Source organism: Mirounga leonina, unplaced genomic scaffold, assembly GCF_011800145.1.
Source record: "Mirounga leonina isolate KUSES-001 unplaced genomic scaffold, KU_Mleo_1.0 Mir_53, whole genome shotgun sequence".
NCBI classification, from domain to species: domain Eukaryota; kingdom Metazoa; phylum Chordata; class Mammalia; order Carnivora; family Phocidae; genus Mirounga; species Mirounga leonina.
The window spans coordinates 71994339-72015930 of record NW_023270807.1 but is presented as its reverse complement, the minus strand read 5'-3'; the positions used below and the strand labels follow the sequence as shown (position 1 = coordinate 72015930).

Genomic DNA, 21592 nt, shown 5'->3' with positions numbered 1-21592 from the left:
TAAGAAGATGGATTTTGTGGGGAGAGATGCTCTCTTTGCCCTGAAGTGGCTCAAGCAAGCTTTCCACTGGTAGCTTTCTGACTTTGATACACACACGCACCACCTGGGAACTTCGGGGTCGGTAGGCCTGGGGCATGGCCTGAAAGCCCGCATTTCTGGCAAGCTCCCTGATGCTGCTGGCCCTCAGAATGCACTATGGGTAGCGAGAAGCTAAGCAGTGCTCCTCAGGGAGTGCGGTCTGCAGATGCCTACATATCTGAGAACCGAGACAGGTCTGCAAAAAGACAAGTACACAAATTCAGAGCAAGTGTTTAGAAACTCACGGCAATTTGAGAGTACCTTTATGTCCACTGAGCCTAATAAAAGGCTTAGAGCTTTGTATTTTGTATATCTTTTTTAAAATGTCATTATTGCTCCTCATTTTTACAGTGGACCCTGAACAACAGGGGTTTGAACTGTGTGTGTCCACTTATAGGCGGATTTTTTTCCAATACAGCGTAGTACTGGAAATGTATTTTCCTCTATGATTTTCTTAATAACATTTTCTCTCACTTTATTGTAAGAATACAATATATAATGCATATAACATACAAAGTGTGTGTTAACTGTTTATGTTATTTGTAAGGATGGAGTCAACAGTAGGTTGTTCTGGTCAGCAATAAGCTATGAGCAGTTAAGTTTTGGGGGAGTCAGAAGTTATACATGGATTTTTGACTGCGCAGGGGGGCGGCATCCCTAACCCCCTTGTTGTTCAAGGGTCACGTGAATTGTATTTTACAAAAGTATTAGTTCTTGATGGATTAGAAATAATTTTTTAAAAGGCAAACAACAAAATGGATCCTTCCCCAAGGACAGTTTGAGAAGCTTGACTCTCAGGAATGGCTAATCCGGCCTCAGAGGCCATTCTAACACTGGACGGCATCGTTCATCTCCTAGCTCGTCTTCCACAAGGCCAGGAACTGTGCTTTCCAGGCCCTCTTTCTTAGTGTCTTCACCAAAACCTTAGTAACAGATTAATTCAGGGCTTCCAGATTCTCGTGGTACCTCAGGGGCCATTGTTATAGTTCTGCTCTAGCTCCTGTTGGTGTAATGGCCTTGTCTGAATGGGCTTTTGAGAGAGATCTCAGTGTCCGTTTGCAACTCTGTGCAGAGTTAAGAAAGAAGACTATACACATTACTGACTTATTGGGCCTCATCTAAACACAAGGGTTTTCATCTTATTTCCCTCCTGGTCTCCCCGCTCCCAGAAGCAGCACGTCTGACCCCAGAGCACCGTCCCAGAGGCTTAACCCTTACCTGCCATATCACTTGTGATGAGATCTAACTTTTGCGTCATTTCCTTTTCATTATCATAGCTGATGGTGAACTCAGCAGACTGATGTCTGGCAAAGGGATATTTGATCTGCTTCCAACAGTCTGGAATAAAGATAACAGGAAACTAATATCTCAGAAGTGTAACACACATTGTCCATGATGTGTTTCTCGACAAGTCGGGGGTCAGACCGCCTCCTGCCGGCTGACCTTATGTGTAAGTGCATGGCCACGGCTCCTCAGATACATGTGGTAGAAACAGCATGCTGTGGTCATTACAACAACAACGGACAGCATTCCGGCCACGCTTTCCACTTGCCTTTGCTATGTATCTGTGTACCCCTCACGTCCCAGATTATCCCTATGTTACACACGTGGGGGGCATGGTTTCCCGTCATCTGCACAGATGCAACACTCGTGTCTCAGGAGTCAACACATCCGGCTCTTGAGACCCTGCAGAGGGGGTGTCCCAAAGTGCCCCTAAGATTCTGAGGGGTCCTGCCCTGCTGCCCTCTCTCTGGACCGCGGCTGACTCATCGCACGGGCATCGTGTAGTCCTAAGGATTCTCTGCAACCTGAACCTGAACCCTGCCTGGTTCTTCCTTCACTTTCCCAGAATGGGAAATACTGTGGAAGCCTGGAGTTGCAGAGTGTGCTGGACAACGTACTTTGTGAAAATGGGGCTTTTATAACTTCTCCTGGGTGACAGGCATTGGGGTGGCCTAAACTCCAATGGCCAAAAACCCTGAATGTTGATAAATGATGGGATAATGCTGAACAAAAGTAAAAGTAACTGGCCATGAAAACTCCCAGTTGAAATAAGGAGATAGGACACAATATTCCATTTCTTTTAGGCTTGCTACCTTAAAGGCTATAGAGCTTATTTTTTTAACCATGTAAGTGTGGGCCACAGACCTAATCATGCTTTTAATCAGCAGACCTGTCCCTTCTGTAAGACAGAATAAAACCGTAGATAGAGTTTTCTGTAAACCAACCTGTTTTCTGGGCCTTAGCTGATCCATATGGATTTCCTTTCTTCTTCCTCCTACAGAGACAAAAGAATCCTACTTGAAAAGGTTTCTAAGTGATAAATGTTGTTTAGAGAAGAATACATTATACTTTCTACCCCTACCCAACTTGTTCTTAAAACATATATTAACATTTTATCTTGGCCAAAGTAATGCTGCTTTTCTACACATGAGTATCTGGAAAGCAAACATTTTGGTTTTGTGATTATTTGCATAGAGAAGAAACTTAAAAATGTCAAGTCACATACTTTCTGAGGGCTGCAAAGATTCCCATTCCAGCAAGCAGCACGGCAAGAAGCACCAGCGGAATAGCAACAGCTGTGATGTTTATTCCTGGGAAGGGGGAAGCCGCCACATTACAACAGAAATGAGCTGCAGCCCAAGTTCACAATCTAAAACTCAACACTGATTTGAAGGGTCTTCAACAGTTTAATATATGGGGAAAATGAGTATGTGCTAGGCATTTCCTGATATCAGAAAGCAAACAGAGGGGATTCAAAATCCTGGCTGAGGTTTAGGAAAATAAATTTTCTTTTATTTTCCAAAAAGGCAATTTTTGATGGTCCTCAGGGATTGACACCTACTCTGAGCTTGTTGTTTGGACAACATTAGACTCCAAAATCAGAACTGGGCGGGGGAGGTTTCAAGCTGGCCCACCCAGCTGGCCCGGAGGTAATCAGCTCAAGGAACCAGTTCCCCCAGATGGTGGGAGGCTTTGCACGTGAACAATAACAGGAGCTGGGGGGTGGGGCGGAAGGGGAGAAGAGCCCTGGGCTTCCCGTTACCAGGGCTCTGGAGCGGAGGGCTGAGAGGAAATGCAGACTGATGACTTCAGACAGCATTTTCACTCTGCCCACGGAATACCGTGTCTTCTTACTTCAAAAAAGGAAGTCACTTTAACAGCTACTGAAGGAGGCCCCACTTGGAGACACTATGGAAACTAAAAGAGAAATATTTGTTCTTCACCCTTTATCTGTGATCCCTGAGAAGAAAACAAAGGGATGATCAGGAGTGGAAATGTGTAGTTCATGAAATGGGGGGGGGCATATAAGGACCTTCAAAAGGAACAAAAGTCGTAAATAACAGCGGTGTTATTTACCAGAGTGGAGATTTGGGAAAAATCTAAGAACTTAAACATCCAACAATAGGGGAATGGTTAAATAAGTGATGGTATATCCATATGAAAAAATACTATAAAGGTATTAGCAACTGTGTTTTTCAATTGCTTAATAACACAGGAAGATGCTCATGATCCAATGTTAAGAGAAAAAATATATGCTACAGAACAAAGTATGTGGAATGCTACCATTTTTTCTCAAAGTTATAGATAAATATAGTTGATTGGATACCGTGGAATATGGTGATTATCTGTGGATGCTAATTTATGGCTTATTTTTATTTTCATATTTATAGATCTCTAATCTTTCTGAATTTTATAAAACTAATACACAAATCATCTTATATTCTGAAAAAATAAATGACTTTTAATGTTTATTACTTGAATAGATTATATATTTACACATTCAAACTTCAAAAAGTATACAAAATTCTCCCTCCTGCCTCTGATCCTCCTCTATGGGAAGCCAAATTATGTTTCTTGACATTCTTCCAGAGATATTAGAATGATTATCTCTATATATTCATTCTTTAGTGCCTTTTTTAAAAAAAAAATTTATTTATTTGAGAGAGAGAGAGAGTGAGCACAAGTGGGCAGAGGGTCAGAGGGAGAGGGAGAAACAGACTCCCTGCTGAGCAGGGAGCCCGATGTGGGACTCGATCCCAGGACCCTGGGATCATGACCTGAGCTGAAGGCAGACGCTTAACGACTGAGCCACCCAGGCGCCCCTCTTTATCCCTTTTTGCACACATGATAGAGTGCTATATGGACTGTCCCGTCCTTTGCGTATTTTAAGTTTGTCTCTGTCTCTAGCTTCCTCCATTACTAAACACATTTATTTTTCATGGCTGCAGAGTATTCCATTGTATGGAGGTGCTATTATTTTTCCATAAAATCTTTACCTGGTGTTTGAAGGGCAAATACTACTTTCTCTACTTACAATATTGCACCAAAGAGTTGTGGAGATACATCATTTTACACACAGAGCCATCGGACTCCGGACATTCATACGACAGAAAAAAGTTTTTGTTGAAGCTACTGTAATAATCACACGGAGTCCAGTTATGCTCCTGAGGAAACTACAAAAAAGGAACTGCTCTACCTGTGGGCATTTCTGGAGAGGGGACAGATTTTGTGATCGTCTCATCTTCTCTTTCAGTGGAACCGACAGTATTTGGACTTGTTTTATGCAACACCAACGACTCATTACCTGAGGCAGAGAAGAGGTTGGAAGAACCACATTAGTAACAACTATCTGTCAAAGGGCACGATCCGAACCGAGGAACTCGCTGACTTGCCTTGTGTGACCTGGCAGCCAAAGAGCTCCACTTTCAAGGCTATCCTCTGGTGCCATGTCTGGGGGACAACCCGCACGTATCTGGCCACGATGGGAGGGATGAAATTATTCCTCACTGGATCCCGAAAATTAGAGTTGCCCTGAAACACCTGTAGAATCAAATAACTTTGACCTGAAGAGGCTAGTGGTTAGCGCATCCGTCTTTCTCACCCTACTCCTACCTGGCTGTAGGACACCAGAGCCAGGAACCTAGGTCTGTGGTGGTTCTGCAGACACGCTTGGTAGTGCAGACGCAAGGCTTTGCCAACAAAGACTGCGTGACCTAACTAAGGTGGTGCTGCAGATCTGTTTTCTGGAAACACACTGATAAAAACATCTGGAGACCCACTCTCCCACTCAGTTCTTTCCTCTCAAGTTTCTCTTACCTTTTCTTTATTACTCGCAATTCCTTTATAGGTCCTCCACTTAGAGTTGCTGTTTTTGAACTTCATCACGAAACTCTTAACATAAAAGTTGAAATTCGACTGTGCGGATCCTGTGGTCATAATTCCTTGTAAGAAAATATTATTGATAGGTTAGATTTTACAATATAGCATGTATTACAATACCAGGTTTCTTTTCTTTCTTTTTTTTTTTTTCTCACTTGAAATCTTAAATCATTTTGTAGGCCAATTTTTCTTATTTGCATTTTGAAACCTGACCACAGCTGAGTGTTTCCACACTGACAACATGCCATAAAAAGGTTTCTTCTAGGGCGCCCAGGTGGCTCAGTCCATTAAGCATCTGCCTTCGGCCCAGGTCATGATCCCAGGGTCCTGGGATCAAGCCACACACTGGGCTCCCTGCTCAGCGGGGAGTCGGCTTCTCCCTCTCCCTCTGCTGTTACCCCTGCTTGTGCTCTCTCTCTCTGTCAAATGAATAAATAAAATCTTAAAAAAAAAAAAAAAAAGGTTTCATCTACTCCTTATAGCCACACTTAGAATCTGCACACAGGTTCTTCCCATCAAGACAATGCGAAGCCTTGTTACTTTTAGAAAAGACACAGAATACTTTGAGGTAGAGAAAGAGGTGCCTATGTAGCTCAGAAACATAATTTCAACTGCCCGTCGTTTTGCATTTGTGAAACTGTACCCGTTATTTTCTTTTTCTCTCCCAAATCGGTCTCCAGCCACTCGCGCTGTTTACGGTTCTTGCCACTGTCCCCCGAAGCCCATGACAGGTCTTGGCCCTGAACTTGGGCTTGGCCAGGAGACCAGTGAACTTGTTCTCCCATCTCACTGACCCACTGCCAAGAAGCTCTGATCTGTGTGTCAGGTTCCAAACTCAATGATCTGCTGCAACCTAAAAAAAAAAAAAAGGCCAAGAAAGTGTTTCAGATATAAACACAAAATGAAAGCAAAAAAAAGTACTCCATTTCAACTAGAATTATTCAGTTGATTTACTTCCATTCTGATATCAAATCAACTGTTTATTAGTTTTTTAATGGGCCAGACTTTTCATCTGACTCATTTGTACCGTGGTCCCTTGCAACTGCTGCTTTTCTTTGTAATGGACCTCACTGAAGTCGCATCCCCTATAAATGACGTCTCTCTGTTCCTACTGTAGATTTTCCTTCCTAGACTTCTAAATTCACCCTCATTTCAGCAAAGTACAACGTGTCTTAAATGTGTTTCAAAAGCTGAAGGTTCTTCTCACTTGATCAGAGAGGACTCTACTGTCTGTGACCTTGAAGAGGACGGACATCCGGGTGCTCTGAAGATCAGTAAATTGTACTCAACATCATCATTGTCATGTCCAAGACAATGTGGAGGCTGGCAAATAAAGGCCACCCTCCTCTCCTGGACAAAGAAGACATATGCATATTGTTGTCTGGAAATATTTTACTTTATGCTGAGAGAATATTTACACAGAATATATTCCATGAGGGAGGGGCTGAGAAGCCCTATTTCACACACTCGTGTTCAGGCACTTTATTCAAGATAACCACAAATCAAACTGTAATATTTAAAAGCTTTGCCTACTAAAATCTAACAGAAAGGAATTTTATCTTAACCTAAGTGGCATTTTGCATTTTCATCGTTTTTTGGGCAAAAGTGTGAGAGAGCTTCGCTTACAGAGAAAGGTTATTCTGTACTTCGTGCTAATTGAGTTCCTGTCTCGGTATTTTTAAGTTACAGCGCACTTGGTGCTGTGGGACCTGCGGGGGAGGAAAACAAAACTCTTAAACTATAGCGCGGGAGGGGGATGGGAGAATAAACCACCACTGAAGACGTTAAAATATCAAATTCTTTTTTTTAAAAGATGTTTTTTATTTATTTGACAGAGGAGACACAGCGAGAGAGGGAACACAAGCAGGGGGAGCGGGAGAGGGAGAAGCAGGCTTCCCGCGGAGCAGAGAGCCCGATGCGGGGCTCGATCCCAGGACCCTGGGATCATGACCTGAGCCGAAGGCAGACGCTCAACGACTGAGCCACCCAGGCACCCCCTAAAATATCAAATTCTTAAGGAAAGCTGGATCCTTACCGTTGGAGGTAAAGAGAAATCGCTTGTCGGACAGGGAACCGCTGCAATGATAAACACAAACAGGAGGTGAGCTGCTTACCTGGATCACAACGATGGACACAGCACCGCAGCCCAGGCGTCATGGAGCCTTCCCGCACCTCACGGGGTCCTCACCGCACCCCAGCAAGGCTCTTACCATCTTCATCACTGGCCTTTTATAGAGAAACTCAGGACCACTGAAGGGAAGCAACGTTACTAACACCACCCAGTCACACTCCTCCCTACAGCCGTGAACCACCCTCCCTCTGGATGACAAGGTGCAGCGGGAGAAAACTCAAAGCATCTCACTGACCGGCCTGAGCTGGGCCTCGCCGCTGCGGGACAGTCCTACTGCTGAGCTGGCATTAACCCCGGGGCCTGTGGACTCTAGGATTTCTACAGTTTGTGGTGCACCCAGAGGCAAACATCATATCGACCTCACTCTGCAGCTGTCTCCTTCCGTGGAGAAGAGATCCCGAAGGCCCAAGGCTGTATTTACCTTTTTGTAAGTCCCTCACCAACTCAACAGTGTGAAACTATGTAGAAAATTTGAAGATCTCAAGATGAATCTTGCATGCATAGTACTCAGTATACTGATACTCGAGAAACGCACGAAGAGTTAGATGCCACTGTTGTGTGCAATTACTTTACAATCTGAGAGGACTGCTTGTTACTTAAATGTTTAACTCTGAATTACAACCAGCAACCATGGACAGAGAGAGTACTGAATGGTGAAATCCACAGAAAACCCAGAAAGAGTCTGGACAAGAGTCTAAGAACCTTCCCAGCAAAGCTCTGGGACCATTGCTTAGAAGTACCAGGTGGTCCAAGTCCCCGGAATGGACCTTTTCATTCATATTCTTTGTCCACTCTCGCGCGGAGACTCCACAGCCCTGCCATTCCACATAAAGGTTCTGTTATACCCGCTGCACTGAATACAAGGCAGGCACCCATCATTTCTCACATGAAGATGCGGACCCGCTTGCCGAAATTCACAGTTCGTGCCAAAGCCGGGGTCAAGATCCAGCTCTCCTAACTTCTAAAGAAAGGTGCACGTGGTTCACATTCCAAGTTCTATTAATTTACTTAGAGCCTCTATTTGACTGCTTTTTCCATTTTTTTCCTAACATTCCTGCACTAAGTATTACACTTGAAATTTTGCCCAAATAAAGCACCTGATATCGTGGCAACTCGGAGGGCCTCAATTCGCTCCCGCTGCCATGAGACACTAAAATATTTATTTTGTTTTTGTTGAAAAAGAGAAGTTAGGACAAGAAGGGTAACTGTGGCGTTAACCCTGGGAAGACACCGCCAGGGGAGGCTCTCCTCCCAATGGCTCTCTGCCTGGCTCTTCGCCCGTGATCAGCTGCGATACATTTTTCCATTGCACTCTATTAAACTAAATACAACCACTTGGAGAATTCTATTGGTAAATGAGCCTCCTCTCCTAAAAACGAAAACCCTCCAGGAGGCTGGGGTTCTGAGGCAGTCACACGTCAGGGTGAATGCATTCAATCAGATGCCTGGAATTGCTGGCCTTCCCCGGGGGCTCGAGAAGCCATCAAGAAGAGGCTGATGTCAACTGAAAAAGCAAAGCCTTCGCTGCTGGTGGTGTGAGCCTTCACCCTTGGTCTGAGGTCAGCCTCTCTTCCTGATTCCATTCTGGTCTCCTCAAATCAAGGAAGTGACCCGACCCGGATGAATCCCAGAAGAACCCTAGATATTTACTTTAGGGACTCCTTCTTCCTCAGTGGCAGAGCTTTTTCCTGAACACCAAACAATCATGCGTGGGAACACAAGTTCAATGACCGCATGCACACTGCTTCCCCAGCAGCACACGGGCACAGAGAAAAACAACTGCCCCCTGAAGACTTGGGAGTCAGGAGGAGTGGAAGACATGTGTCCGCATGTAGTTCACTCTTCTCTGCTCAGGACAAAAAGCCAGAGCAAAATCAGAGCTAGAAGGAAGAAGGAATCTTGATATAAACCTGGACTTTCTCTTCTTACCAAAACAAAAATCGAACAGTTTGTTCAAATAACTACATGGAATGTGGAGCAAAACTCTTCCTGATTCATTCGTGGTTGAGATTTCTGGACTCTGAATGAACGTTTAATATTGGCTTACATAAAGAGACTTCATCTGTATCAAGCCCAGAAGTAATTGAGAACGTGTCTACTTCTCTTCAAGTAGTTTAAATAATTTTTTTTTCAAAAGTAAAATAAAATCCTCATAGTACAAGTTCAACTTTCTACGGTCCTTTTTTTCTACAAAAGAAGCACTGAAATGTATACAAACATAGGCAAGAGATTCCAAAAAACAGATTTAAAACCAGAGGCCAATTCTTTGTTCCTATCTGGAGATGTGGCTCCCAACAAATCTAGGCCACAGCATGGCATCTTTCTGAAATAGTGCCCTGGTGTCAATATATTAGACCATAAAAAATGTAAACAGAAACAGATCCTCAAAAGTCAAGGTCAAGCCGACACAGCTTACTGTGTATAAGCAATCACTTTTATTATAAATCAGGATATAATATTTATGTTCCACAAACCTTGAGGCAAATACATAAGTGAAAAAATATATGTACAAACATATGTGTGTATATAGGCATATATAATGCATGCATATGTTTCTTTATATATAGTACATATATGTACATGCATACATGTATGTATAACATACATGCATGTGTATATAAAATGAATTTATAATACACAAATATATAAATTTTATTTATTTAAGTAAGGATTTTACTTTCTAAAGGTACTCTGCTACTAGGCATTTAGATCTTAAATTTGGGACCGATTTGTCTTTGGTCACACAATAGGAAAGAACACTTTGGGGCCTCTCAAAGCTAAAAGTCCTATCCAGGGGGAAAGTAGAGGGGAGTCCTCTCTATAGCAAGCAGAGAACACAAAGACAGAGCGGAGAGCCCGCCCATCAGAGTGCAGCCTGCACCCAATCCTTAGTGGATGACTGCCTTCTGTAGATTACATACAGCATCACTGGGTGGCTTGTAAAAGACTTGGACTGGAATACCCTCTCCAGTTACCCCCCCCCCCGCAGCCCCCGACTCAGAATTGCCGGTGGGAGCTCTGCCTTTTCCCTCAGCCACCCACCAGCCAGGGCCCTGGACGTGAGCCTGGTGTGCTGACTGCCACGACTCCTTTCGTGTCCCTCTCTGAGCCTTGACTCTGCTCCCATGTCCCCATATGCCTGGTTCCTGCCTTCCACCAAACCCAAGGCTTGCCTTCTTCATGAAGGTGACCTAACCAGTTTCTACCCCTAACTTCAGCCACTGCTTCGAAATCCCCTCTCCCGTGAGCTTAAGCCAACACCTCAATCCAGAAATGGGTACTGGTCCCTAAGTTTACCTATGAATTCATCAATCGGTTCTTTGGAACTTAAGATACATTTTCCTAAAAAACAATATTATAACTTGGAGTCAGAATCCCCATTTGAACTACAGTATCGCTAAACAAAGCTGTAATACATTTAGATAAAAAGTAGAAGGGGAAGGAAAAAAACTACTGTATAACTTTCTCAAAATGACATCAGAGTCACTACATTTATGCTAACTAGGGAACCTATCAACCCCCTTATGTGGTTTTTTTTTCACCAGATGAGATGGTCCACACTGCCTGGGAGAACAGAGCAGGGAAACATGACCGTGTTCTTTCTGCACATAAGCAGGGACGACAGCAAAATGGCGGGGGGGGGGGGGGGGGGGGGGGGGGGGTCGGTGATCTGCACACAGACAGGGAAGTGGTAGAGGATACAGGCCCTGACCTCCTTTTTCCTACTTTTGGATCCTGAAATTGAAATGCCTGTAGTCTCTGTCTTGTGCCATATTCTGGGGACCAAGACTATGGTGACAACCTGTCCAAAAAACCAGGGTCACGATAGCAGGAAGACATTTCTGGGGCAGGCAGGGAGGGAGCAGAAGATAAACACAGTGGCTTGAGGATCACCGTTCTCTCACAAGGCCTCCACCCAAGGAAAGCCTCCCTCTGGCCCATTCCAAGCTGCCTGTTTCTATGGGTGGACACCTGGACCATGAGGCGAGATTATATTTAGTTCTAACAGCTCTTATTTTCCACTCCAGAAGCTGAGGAAACCTAAAAGCATTAAAAGCTCAGGTTGAAATGTTTAAAACAATTGAACAATTGACATACTTTTTTCTCAAGAAGGTGAAAGAGCAGAGGATACCAGCAAACAGAGAGGTATATGTTAACAAAAGCCCTCTTTTTTTTTTCACTTCCCAACTATTACTCATCACTAAGAGCTTGTCTCTAGGGATCTCCCGGGGAGCTTGGTAGTTCTATGGAGGCTTATTTTAGTTCCCTGTCTTCTTCAGTACCTTTGGTAATATTGCAGATAACCAATTATTTACTAAAACCGGAAGAACTGAAAACAGACAGCCTTTATTTTCTCCTACTAAAGCATCTGAGAGTAGAAACATTCCTTTGCCCTAGAACTTCTGATGTGTGCCCTTTTAATTCACTTGTCAGCATAACCAGTGAGCTTCTTTATTGCTGCATTGATCTTCCACAAAGACACCGTAAATGCTGCTTTGAGCACTCACACACATTCCTCCCAGCTGACAAACCCTTGGGATCCTATGCCCACTGTCCCTTCAAAATTATGAGCTGGTAGATTATGCCTTTCGGGTTACCTGCCACTCAGAACAAAAGACAAAGTACTTACTCTCTTGAGAGTACACCATTGGCCAGGATGCCTTCATAGTGGCTTAGCCCTTTGTGCTGAAGCACGCTGATCTGACCGCCCAACTCGTCTGCGATTATTCCTGCATGGATGGCGGCTTTGCACAGTAACGAGGTCTGAAATACAGCAACGTCATCACTCACGGTTACTCCAGAACACATTTAAAATAGGGTGGGAGGGCGCCTGGGTGGCTCAGTTGGTTGAGCGACTGCCTTCGGCTCAGGTCATGATCCTGGAGTCCCGGGATCGAGTCGCGCATCGGGCTCCCTGCTCGGCAGGGAGTCTGCTTCTCCCTCTGACCCTCCTCCCTCTCATGTGCTCTCTCTCATTCTCACTCTCTCAAATAAATAAATAAAATCTTTAAAAAAAAAAAAAAGAAAGAAATACCAGTCTAGATGAAATTTAAAAGATGAAAAAATCACTTCTGAACCTAAGTTTGACTTCAAAAAATCTGATGTTTGATTTAAATAATTTTCTACTTCCCCAAAATGGCAATACGCATTGGGGCGCCTGGGTGGCTCAGTTGGTTAAGCGACTGCCTTCGGCTCAGGTCATGATCCTGGAGTCCCAGGATCGAGTCCCACATCGGGCTCCCCGCTCAGCGGGGGGTCTGCTTCTCCCTCTGACCCTCTTCCCTCTCGTGCTCTCTGTCTCTCATTCTCTCTCTCAAATAAATAAAAAATCTTAAAAAAAAAAAAAACATTTAAAATAGGGTGGGAGGTTTCCATCTTGTTATAACATGCAGTCAGGATCCCTGTTTGACCCATGACATTGCTACGCCATAATTCATTTAAATAGAAAGTTTTAGAGGAGGGGAAAAAATTATTGTATAACTATCTCAAAATGACTTCAGAGTCACCACATTTACGCCAACTTGGGCACCCATCCGCTAGAGAGGGAAGTAGGTAACTTACAGTCGTGGCGGCCCCCCAGGGATAATGCCTCCCGACGGTCATGCCCCCATGTAGGTACCTCCCACTGACTGCACTGGAACACGTAACTTGCTCGGTTCTGCTGCAGATGACACGGCCCAACCAACGGCCACACATGTCATCATGGCCACCTCCGACCCTCTGGCCCCACCTGATGCACCACATGACTGCAGGAGCTCTTTTAGGCAAGGGAGATTAAGAACTGACCAGCGCAAAGTGCTGACCCACAAACTCATCAGCAAATAACATGGCCGCTATCTTTTTTTTAAGATTTTGTATTTATTTATTTGACAGGGAGAGAGAGGGAGAGAGTAGCAGAGAGAGAGCGAGAAGCAGACTCCCAGGTAAAGTCATTCTGAAAGCAAATGATATGAAACCAGCCAAAGTTAAATAGGAAACCTGCGTGCTAGCACCTACAGATCACTCAGATCTACCACGGAGGAAGCCATTTATTTACCTGTTGTACTAAAACACAGAGCTCTGTCAAGAGGAAGCACAATAAACAACTAAAGTAAGAAAAAAAATGATGCTATCTCTCTTATTACATATAATTTTTAAGTTCCTTGCGTGGGATGGAAAAATAACAAAGAGACTTTATTGCTGGGGGAAAAACTATACTTCAACTGTTTATTTCCCTTAGTTAATTTCTTGAAGTCACTTAGAAATAGCTTGTGCCAAGTATATCTCAAATTCAGGTATTATAAATCATTTTAAGATTCAAACAATTTATAGGCCAAATGAATATCCTGTGTCAATGTTGTAAATAAAGACAATACATGAAAAAGGAAACAAAGAGCAAAACTGCAAAATATGCTGCTTCCACAATCAGGATGTATTAAAAGCAAAAATTAAAGCCAAGTTTGTTTTCCCCTTGCTGGAGAGGAGATTATCAGCCTCCTGGAACATGTTTGTTTTCTTGGATGCACAAAGACACATGTCAATAACTCTTAGAAAAGTTTCATCACTATACAGATTTTCACATTTGTAATAACTCAAGCCAATTCTCATGTGCTAGAAACTCAACTATTTTAAGTAGCAATGTTAATATTCAAAGATCAGATACCAAATTTCTGGGATTGAGATCTGCAAATAGTAAGAAATGAAGGACTGTGTATCTGGAGACAGGACATATACTTTAGACAAATGACTTCTTGTGATGTATTTTTCTCTGGGAACAATGTATACAACCAGAGAGTCTCATTCTGCAGAAGAAACTGGGGGTGCAAGGCAGGAAGAACTGTTACGTAAGTGCAGGGCAGCTGGCTTCCCTGGTCCCAGACACGGTGCTGTTACTCTCTGATGTGAATGGTGATGTCCTTGGCTATTACATGAACCAACAGAAGCATTAAAATACAGAAATAAATTACAAAAAAAAAAAAAGAAAAACCAAAAAACAGATGACCTCTTATAAAAAAACAAATGGAATTATATCCGTAGGTGTTGAAAAGGGTTTTATTTACCATTTCACTTACACCATGCTTAAGTGGAAATGCTAAAAATAGGAATGCATGCACGAATAACCTTGGTTTTTATACCTATTATTTCATTTATTCTCAGAAAAGAGAGAATTGTGCATTTACCTCCGGGGTTTTAGATCTTATTTGACTTGACTTTATGATGAGTTTAGGCAGAGCAACAAACACTTTTTAATTTCCTCCCTGCCCTAAAATTACCCTCAATTACTTACATCTCTGTATCCATCCACCAGATTCCCAGAAATGTCTCCTGCTATGTCTCGACAACCAGCTGGGCAGAATTTGCTGGAAAAAGAAAATAAAGAATTGATATTTTATTAAATTACACTTAAACTAAAAAGTATAAATTATACTTAAATGCATTTTCTCTCCTCCATAGAACATGCAGGAGGGAGTATGTTGTTTTATTTTTTTAATTTTTTAGAAAGATTGATTTATTTATTTGAGAGAGAGAGAGAGAGAGAAATTCTCAAGCAGACTCCCCACTGAGTGCAGAGCCTGATGTGGGCTTGATCCCAGGACCCTGAGATCATGACCTGAGCCGAAATCAAGTGTCAGCCGCTTAACTGACTGAGCCACCCCGGCACCCCAGGCATAATTTGTTTTAATGACAAATCAGAAACCTGACTTATGAAAACACAGATTAATCTAAAATGTAAACCTGAAGGCAAGTTTTACACAATAATTATTTGCTTTATATAAGGATTCATTATAAACTCTCTTAAACAATGAGCTTCCCTAATGCATCTTAATTGATTCAGAGGTGTCCAAGATATATTTTTTATTTTTATTTATTTTACTTACTTTTTTAAAGTTTGTTTATTTATTTATTTATTTATTTTTAGTAATCTCTACACCCAACATGGGGCTTGAACTCACAACCTGGAGATCAAGAGCTGCATGCCCTTTCAACTGAGCAGCCAGGTGCCCCTCCGAGATATATTTTTTAAAAAGAAAATTTCTAAACACTATACATAGTATGGTCTTGTTTTTATAAAAAGATACGCTTAAAATATATAAAATAACAACTTATGTTTTTCATGAATATAAAGAAGACAAGGAAGACTATCTCTGGATTCTCTCCAAGAATAGCATTTTGAGAAACTTCCACTTTCTGTGCCATTTGACTCTGTAATATCTTGATTCAGCCTACTAGCACTCACTTTCCAATAGTAACTTAATGGAAACCACATATGTAAATTTAAATATTCTAGTAGTCATATTAAAAAGGTAAAGAAAAAAAGGCAAAACTAACAATAATATATTCTAGTTAACCCAATATATTCAAATTTTATCATTTCTACATGTAATGAACAAAAAAAAATTATCAACAAGATATTTCTAGTCTTTTTTCTTTTGTACCAAGTCTTCAAAATCTGCAGTTTATTTTATACTCATAGCACACCTGAACTTGGACTAGTCACAGTTCAAGTCTTTAATAGCCACACATGGCTAGTGATGGTCTACTTTAGTTATAAATTACTTTTGCAATCAGAAAAAAAAAAGGTATATATATTTTTCAGCTTTACTGTGGTATAATTGACAAATTGTAAGACATTTCAAATGTATATCACGATGATTTGGTATATGTTACCCAACTAGTAAATTAACATATCCATCGCCTCACATATATTAATATGTAAATGTATATATTTAAATACACACACATATATAACACATATATCTCTGGCAAAAACATTTAAATTCTACTCTCAGCAAATTTCAGTTATATAATACAGTGTTATCTGCTATAATCATGGTACACATTAGATTCTCAGACCTTATTCATCTGATGGCTGCATATATTAATCAAAAACATTAATATCTAAGGCCAATGCACAAAGACTAAATAGACTCAATTTAGTTCAATTTTACTGTCAAATGAATTTAAGTTTACACTAATCAGGTATTGCCAGCAAATGAGTCATAAAAGCCTTCTGGCTCTTTTTTTTTTTTTTTAAGATTTATTTATTTATTTGAGAGAGAGAGAGAGAGAACATGAGCGGGAAGGACAGAGGAGAGGGAGAATCTCAAGCCGACTCCACTCTGAGCATAAAACCAGGGCCGAGCTTGATCTCACAGCCTGGAGATGATGACCTGAGCCGAAACCAAGAGTCGGATGCTTAACCGACTGCGTCACCCAGGCGCCCCAAAACCCTTTGACTTTTAAAGCTTTCGACATTTCACAATCATAGATGAGGGAATGTGGATCTGTACTAGTCACCACACCTCATCTTACCCAAACACTAACGGCTGGGCTGTAGCCTAGATGATCTAGCACTGTAACATCACCCTGCAGGCCTGAGTATAATCTTTTCTGTAGGAGGACAGGAAATGACCGCTGATGCCCAGAGGCCCTATCACCACTGTGACTCTACAGGTATGGCTGGAAAGATCTCAGAGAAGGTTGGCATTTGTCCATGATGCATGAATGGCAACTTTACAGGGCAAATGTAATTATTGGTCATTTTAATTTTTATTGTCTATTCAAATTATTGGTCATTTTCTTTTTTGTTTCCCTACTAGACTTAATATTAGTTAACACTAAAATCAATTCGGCATGTAAAATAATCTCATTTATTAGAATATCCGAGGTGGTCACGACCATGGACTCTTGTGCCTGACTGTCTGGGCATACTCATGAAGTGTGTAGTCCTGGGCAAGCTACTTAACTGCTTTGTGCCTCTGTTTTCAGGGTATGACAGAGCCTACCTTGCAGGCCTGCTAGAACATTCACATGACTTATTTATGTGCAAAGTCCAGGGAGCTATGACTGGCAAGAAGAAAGCACTCTAAGGAGTTATAGCTGTTGTTAGCGGTGTTACTGACAGTTCTCTCTAGACCAGTGGTTCTCAACAGGGAGTGAATTTTGCCTGCTCTGGAAGACATCTGGCAACATCTGGAGATATTTTTGGTTATCACAACTGGCACACAGAGGGTAGAGGACAGGGACACCGGTAAGTATCCAACAAGGTACAGAACAGCTCTTCACAACAAAGAATCATCTAACCCAAAATAACAATAGTGCCATGGTTGAGAAGTCCTGCTCTGGACTGCTCTTACTTTATAAATGAGGAAATGTACATCAAAGAGATTCAGTAATTTTTCCAGTTGAAGTAAAGCTGGAGTCAAAAATTTCATCTCCTATCCTCAGTAAGTTTCTCTTTTGTGAGAAAGACAAAATGAACTCCCTCTGAAAGTGAAGGAATTACAAAAGTCACTTCCAAATGCTGGCCAGGTGAAAAAACACAGTCTAGACTCCACTACGGCTCACTGGTACGACAGTAGAACTCAGGGGTCAGCACATTGTAGCTCATGGGCCAAATCCCGGCTGCTGTTTGGTTTTTAAATAAAGTTTTATTGGAACACTGCCACACACGTTTGTTTACATATTGTCCATGATTGCTTTTGCATCACAGCAGCCAACAGAAACTATGAACAGATGCCAAAGGGACTGCATTGCCTGCAAAATCGAAAATATTTACTATCTGGCCCTGGACAAAAAGTTTGCTGATCTCTGCTATATAAGAAAGCATTTCAAGTATTCTTCATTACTTACAACATAAATGATTTTAAAAAAAATTAAATACAAATAAGCTACTTTATCTGGTTTAATGTGAAAGAAAGCATAATGTCCAGCAACTTATGCCTGCAGCACAACTTGGACACCGTATTTACCTGTATTCTGTTTTCAAATAATGGTTAGCGCGTTCCAAGCACGTTATTAAATCTGTCATAAATAAAGATAATTGCAATTAGGAGACCGAATGGAAGGATACTCATGCTAAAAAAAAAATAACAATAATAATTTTAAATAATTTTAAATAAGGACTTCTAAAAATTTTTTTAAAGATTTTATTTATTTGAGAGAGAGACAGTGAGCAAGAGAGACAAGCCAGGGGGAGAGGGGGAGGGAGAGGCAGACTCCCCGCTGAATAGGGAACCCGATGCGGGGCTCCATCTCAGGACCCTGAGATCATGATCTGAGCAGAGGGCATACGCTTAACTGACTAGGCCACCCAGTGCCCCTAAAAAAGGATTTTTAAAGAGCATTTATTCACTATCTAGTTATTATCTGAATTTTTCTCCTTAAAAATAAATCAAAACTGAGAACACTGTCTTCAGGATTTAACCAATTTCCTCCATTTCTCTTTTCTACCACAAACCATGGTTTTTCAGCAATTGTCCAGTGAACGCTAACAGGAACTATTTCAAACAGAAAAACCAACACTGGTTCATTACTGTCCACTACATGCCTACAAAGATCATGTGTATAATAACCTCCCTTGGCAAGAGGAAAACAATTTCAAAAGCCTGACGTGGTTCATAGAGAAGGTTCGGGAACATTTTAATTTGGCAATTTAGCTAGCGGCATCTGAGTGCCCATGGAACCACGTGCTTACTGAGAATACAACCTTTCCACTTTGATCAGTCAGGACCAAGGACTTAAAAAAGAGAATGCTCTTTGGAATACAGAACTGAATGAACACTCAGAATCGGGGACGCTAAGATGTTGTGGATTTTAATGCATTTAGATCAACCTCGGATAGTTTCCAAAATATTCCACACTTGCTGCAATAATTCTTTCTTTCCTTAATATTTTCAGTAGTTCTGAGGGAGCAACATATGGTGAACACTGGTCCTGCTGTGGTCTGTTGGGATTGGCTAGATTTGATTGGATGAGAGGGAAATGAATGGCGCACCCCCCTCCTGGAACCTTTCTGCCAGGGGGCACTGAGAGCAGAAACTCTGGGCACTTCTGTGACCTTGGCCAGACATGGAGTGCATGTACAGTAATCACTCTGGAGCCCAAGAGGCCTAGACAGGAGGCCGTGCTTTCCTCCCTCATTGGTTTCTATACTCTCCTTCTCTCCTGCTCAAGTGTCAGCTCCAGGGTTAAGCACACGGTGACAGTGACTTCACATGTGACTCAGACTCCCAGGCTTCCCTCGTGCTGGTGCACCTGGTGTATGTGAGTGGACGTGGGAGGTGGAGGGTGGAGGTGCCACTGGTTACTTGTCCCCTAAGGTGAAAAAGGTTGGGGGGAGGGCTCCAGGGACTAACCAGACCTTAAAATAGGCCCAAAGATGCATCATCCAACATTTCTAGGAAAATGAGATCAACCCTCTCCCACATAGGTCAGCTGATCAATCTAACATGCTCGATAAAAGTATTCTGAGTTCAGATCGAACTGCTTACAAAGACTTTGCATTCCTCTCTTCCTTCACATATTCTCTACCTGAGGTCACAATTCTATCCAAAGATGGTGATACAAGTAGCAAGAGGAATTCTCAGACAGACACAAGTTTACAGATTTGGGTGGATTCTTCCGCTATACCTGGATGGTCACTGCTCGCATAGGTCAGCAAAAATCCCCGCCCCGAAATGTGGGATCCACTCGCAAAGCGCACAGTGACCTCGTTCGTGGTCAATAGGAGTTCCTTGGGAACAGGCATACTTCCACAATATGGTCCTAAAAACAAAGCATACTTTGGGCACATTCAAAATTTAGACCAGCACAAAGAATTGCTAATACGGTATTTTTTTTCCTTAACGGTCAAATTTAGCAGACAACACATATACAAGATTGCAATTGTTACCCAACTGAAACTTTGCTTATTACCGGAACTGCTATATGGGACCGGATAATTAGTGCCTAAATGTGGACTTGATGATACCGACAAGCCAAGGGTGGGGGGGGGGGGGTGGCTAACTCTAGATAAGCAATAGGCTGGAATTAATTAATTGTGAACAACCCGAGACAGGTTTCAATTTTTATGAAAGAAGACTAACAAAGGTCAGATACATTAGGTAGTCAAGAAAATGTTATCACAAAGGTGATATTCTAGGGGCCTCCTAAATTTCCTAGAAGAAACTCACAAATTTTCTTTTTTCAAGGAGGTTTCCAGAATTAAAAGACTGTCCAATGCATGGTAACAATCTTATTCTCATGCAGTTTACACATTTATCTTTCTCTTACAGTGCCTTCTGGTTAACCCATATAATTTATTTTGATTTGCAAAATGAACTTTATAAAAAAGCAGAAGAATTTCTAAAGGCTTTTGAAATACTGTAGTATAAATTATGCAATTAAGAGTATAATACATCATTTCTAGAATAGGTTACTTGAAAAGCAATATCCATGAACTTTCTTTTTTTTTTTTAAAGATTTTATTTATTTATTTGAGAAAGAGACTGAGATAGAGAGAGCATGAGAGGGGGGAGGGTCAGAGGGAGAAGCAGACTCCCTGCCGAGCAGGGAGCCCGACGTGGGACTCCATCCCGGGACTCCAGGATCATGACCTGAGCCGAAGGCAGTCGCTTAACCAACTGAGCCACCCAGGTGCCCCATCCATGAACTTTCAAAGAACAAAATTAGATTTGGAACTAAAAAGGAAAAACAGACATTCCTTAGACTACTCAGGTTAAAGTTTACTTTGTAAATTGTCACCTTGAAAAATTCTAAGAAAATAGGGCTTAGCAAGCAAAGTTCGAAGACAGGTATTCTTCATTAACTTCTCCCCAAATACACCAGTATGGAAAGAGTCAACAGCAACATCAGGCAACAGTCAACAGTGCCAACAGTGTGAACAACAGGTTAAGGAAGGAGGAAGGAAAGAAAAAGTTCTGGGAGAGGATCATGAACCCAACTAAGCACTCCTCTCCTGCTATACGGGACCGGATTTCTCTTTTGTCCTGTCCCGGTCTCACATTTGGAAGATGTAATTGAACAAAAGAGAAATGTTGTGCGTTTACCTTCATGCCTCAAATCTCTGTTGTTCCCTATTATTAAATTATGGTGAAATCCAAATTAAAAACGATGACTTACCTCTTTAGAGATACTCATCATATATAATTACTTACATGAAATGCTAGCAAACTGCTTAGAATAGTACCTAGCATATAATGAGAACTGTAGAAGTACTTAGTAGTTAGTAGTAAATAGTTAAATAAATAAATGAATGAATACATTAAAAGAAACAAATAAATAATGTCTGTTTTCCTTTTAGACTATGTTCCATGGGGTTAGAAACTCTTCTATCCATCACTTTATCCCCGGCAGCTCATACAGTACTTGGTATGTAGTGGCCTTCCAAATATTGTTAGAACTGAAATGAAGTTAAATGTTCTTCTATTTGCAACAGTTTTGAAAAGCCAAACCTGA

General features: G+C 41.8%; 1 protein-coding gene across 3 annotated transcripts in view; it reads right to left on the bottom strand.

The window, feature by feature from the left end:
• The window catches only part of DCBLD1 (discoidin, CUB and LCCL domain containing 1), a 73820-nt gene that overhangs the window by 13565 nt on the left and 38663 nt on the right, over nucleotides 1-21592 (bottom strand). For all 3 annotated transcript variants that reach the window (XR_004676510.1, XM_034990383.1, XM_034990384.1), the window contains 12 exons: nucleotides 19766-19900; nucleotides 18106-18157; nucleotides 14640-14712; nucleotides 12003-12136; nucleotides 7277-7317; nucleotides 5885-6094; nucleotides 5179-5303; nucleotides 4755-4902; nucleotides 4559-4666; nucleotides 2588-2672; nucleotides 2307-2356; nucleotides 1297-1416 (listed from right to left, as the gene is read on the bottom strand). Coding sequence is in view for 2 of the 3 variants with exons in the window: in XM_034990383.1 (XP_034846274.1) it covers nucleotides 1297-1416; nucleotides 2307-2356; nucleotides 2588-2672; nucleotides 4559-4666; nucleotides 4755-4902; nucleotides 5179-5303; nucleotides 5885-6094; nucleotides 7277-7317; nucleotides 12003-12136; nucleotides 14640-14712; nucleotides 18106-18157; nucleotides 19766-19900 (1281 nt within the window). In the remaining variant the exon portion in view is untranslated. The remainder of the gene's footprint in view (nucleotides 1-1296; nucleotides 1417-2306; nucleotides 2357-2587; nucleotides 2673-4558; nucleotides 4667-4754; nucleotides 4903-5178; nucleotides 5304-5884; nucleotides 6095-7276; nucleotides 7318-12002; nucleotides 12137-14639; nucleotides 14713-18105; nucleotides 18158-19765; nucleotides 19901-21592) is intronic.